Consider the following 2,872-nt stretch of genomic DNA (forward strand, 5'->3'; position numbering starts at 1 on the left):
ATGAAGCTAGAATAACATGTTTTTTTAAAGCAGAGGCTCTGTTCTTTTTCTTTTGATATATTAAAAGAAATATATCAACAAAAATAGTCTAGGTAAAAAAGCTGGCGGGGATAGAGTTAATGGCATCATTATTTTGCGAGGGAAAATAAGAGGCGCTGCGCCTTTAAATCCTCCAGCACAGAGTCCTCCCCCTCGCGTGATGACGCGCTCGCTTTATTGCAGCCTGTCAAACAGCCATCAGAAGAAGAGAGAACCAGGCGAGCGGTGGGATCGCGATCATGAGCCGCGTCTGACGGATCGCCCTGCCGCGTTCCCCCTCGTTCTCCCCCATGAAACACTCTCTCTGGAGCGGCGTGATCATGATGATGTCGAGCAAGAGCGCGGAATGGCTTCAGGATGAGCTGGAGTCCGGCGGGGCGCTTCTGCTGCTCGACTGCCGCACACACGAGCTCTTCGAGTCCGCACACATCGAGTCTGCCATCAACCTGGCCATCCCGGGGCTCATGCTGAGGAGGCTGAAGAAGGGCAACCTGCCCATCCGATCCATCATCCCCAACAACGAGGACCAGGAGAAGTTCGTGCGGCGCTGTAAGACGGACACGGTTCTGCTGTACGACGAGGCGACCGCGGACTGTCCGGAGAGCGGCAGCTCAGGCTCCGTGATCGGGCTCCTCATGCACAAGCTCCGCGACGACGGGTGCAAAGCCTATTACCTGGAAGGCAAGGAGTTAATTTGCCATTCAAAACTTTCAAGAGCTCGAAACGCTTTCTTTCTCTATCTGTGTGTGTGTGTGTGCGAGGGAGAAACAGAAATGGATTAAATCGCTCCTCCGCTGAAGTCCGCGCTCTTCTGCTTTTAAACGGAGAAAAGTTGGTTCACATTACGAGCTGTTAGGCGAATACATCCGCGCGCTCGCTTCGTGAAATCTTTCAAGTCTGTCAGGCATTTTGTATAAACTCACTGCTCTTAAAATAGCTAACGTGTACATTTTTTGTCTTTCTCTGTGTGTGTTTTGACTACAACCCTTAAAAAAAAGGAGAAACAAAGATGTTTTCAATTAATTGCCTAAAATGGCTCCGCCATGTTGTCTTTTTGAAGGAAAACGAGCGATTCATGAATGAACGGCCAAAAAGACTGAATCACGACGCTCTTCGACTGTTTGTGATAAATATTCACGTTATATTCGATATTTCGTGTAAATATACGCACACGTCGAGCGTTTTGTCGTGGAAATGGAGTTTGACTGTGTAATTCTCGGTTTCGCCACCATTCACAAAATACACATCGAGTGTCAGTCATGATCTTCACCACGTGACCAACAGTTTAACACTCAGTCCGTTAGAATATTAATCCGTTTACTCGGGATTTATTTATTGGAAATAGTATATTTTTCAGTTTCACTGGTGCTTATTAATTAGATAGCCTAGTATTCATTCCTTTGCCACTATGCCAAGTAACTATTCCATTGTTAATTTTGGCCATTTGAGTTTTATGATGATCTGAAGTTCAGATATTAAAGAGGCAGTTCACACGTACATTAATAGTTCATTTACAAACCTGAATGACTGACTGGAAAACAAAAGAAGTTGTTTTGAAAAATGCCTCTGTTTTTTGTTTTGTTTTTTGGAATGAGTAAAGGATTACAGAATGATCATTTTTGGGTGAACTTATTAACCCTTACTGGGAACACTTCTTATCTCACTGGTTATGTGTTTTATAATAACTAGTCAGCATGACTAGTGACCTTTGCTGTAACTAATAACAATTGGAACACAAAATATCGTGTAATAAACATGTACCCGTGTCTAAATTAGATGTTAGTGGCTATTTGGGATTACTAGTAATTACGAGACTTGTGTTAGTATTTTAGTATACTAATAACATTGTATGGAATGACACCTGTGATTTTCCCTCTGATGGTTGTGTGTTCTCCGGCTTGTTCTAGGAGGATTTAACAAGTTCCAGACGGAGTACCCGGAGCACTGCGAGACGAGCTTGGACTGTTCGTGTCCCAGCAGTTCTCCGCCCTCCTCCGTCCTGGGTCTGGGTGGACTCCGGATCAGCTCCGACTGTTCTGACGGGGAGTCGGACCGCGAGCCGGGCAGCGCCACCGAGTCCGAGGGAAGCCCGGTTCCCAGTAACCAGCCAGCGTTCCCAGTCCAGATCTTACCGTATCTCTACCTGGGCTGTGCCAAAGACTCCACCAACTTGGACGTTCTGGGCAAGTACAACATCAAGTACATCCTGAACGTGACTCCCAATCTGCCCAACATGTTCGAACACGACGGGGAATTCAAGTACAAACAGATTCCCATCTCGGATCACTGGAGCCAAAACCTTTCTCAGTTTTTCCCTGAAGCCATTTCATTCATAGGTAAGTTTCCTTTCAGACGTTTCACGCTCATGTCCATCAGGCATTAGTGTATTATTTTCATTGTGTGTGTGAAGACTGGCCGTGACCTCAGGGTGTGTGTGTGAAGTGTGACGGGTCAGGTTTACACACCTGTGCTCTCCGTGAGGAACGGGTCCTCGAGCACGCGTGCGTTCACACTGATAATGGCTGATTGAGTTCGCTGTGTAACCACTAACCTGGCACTGCAAGTATAAACCACGCTGACAAGACGCTTCATAAATCAGGTTACGCCAAAACCTAATCCTAATCCAAAACCTGATGTTGTGTGTGTGTGTGTGTGAGATGTGATGTTGTGTGTGTGTGTGTGTGTGTGAGAGAGATGTGATGTTGTGTGAGATGTGATGTTGTGTGAGATGTGATGTTGTGTGAGATGTGATGTTGTGTGAGATGTGATGTTGTGTGAGATGTGATGTTGTGTGAGATGTGATGTTGTGTGAGATGTGATGTTGTGTTGTTGT

The 2,872-nt window shown here is 45.8% G+C and overlaps 1 protein-coding gene across 1 annotated transcript in view; it reads left to right on the top strand.

Moving 5' to 3' along the window:
- Positions 1–262: 262 nt before the first annotated feature.
- dusp7 (dual specificity phosphatase 7) overlaps positions 263–2,872 on the top strand; it is a 14,505-nt gene continuing 11,895 nt past the window's right edge. The window contains exons 1-2 of the mRNA XM_084100468.1: positions 263–720; positions 1,947–2,375. Of these exons, the coding sequence (XP_083956594.1) occupies positions 330–720; positions 1,947–2,375 (820 nt within the window). The 5' untranslated portion in view covers positions 263–329. The remainder of the gene's footprint in view (positions 721–1,946; positions 2,376–2,872) is intronic.

Source organism: Abramis brama, assembly GCF_963993115.1.
Source record: "Abramis brama genome assembly, chromosome: 23".
Lineage (NCBI taxonomy): Eukaryota > Metazoa > Chordata > Actinopteri > Cypriniformes > Leuciscidae > Abramis > Abramis brama.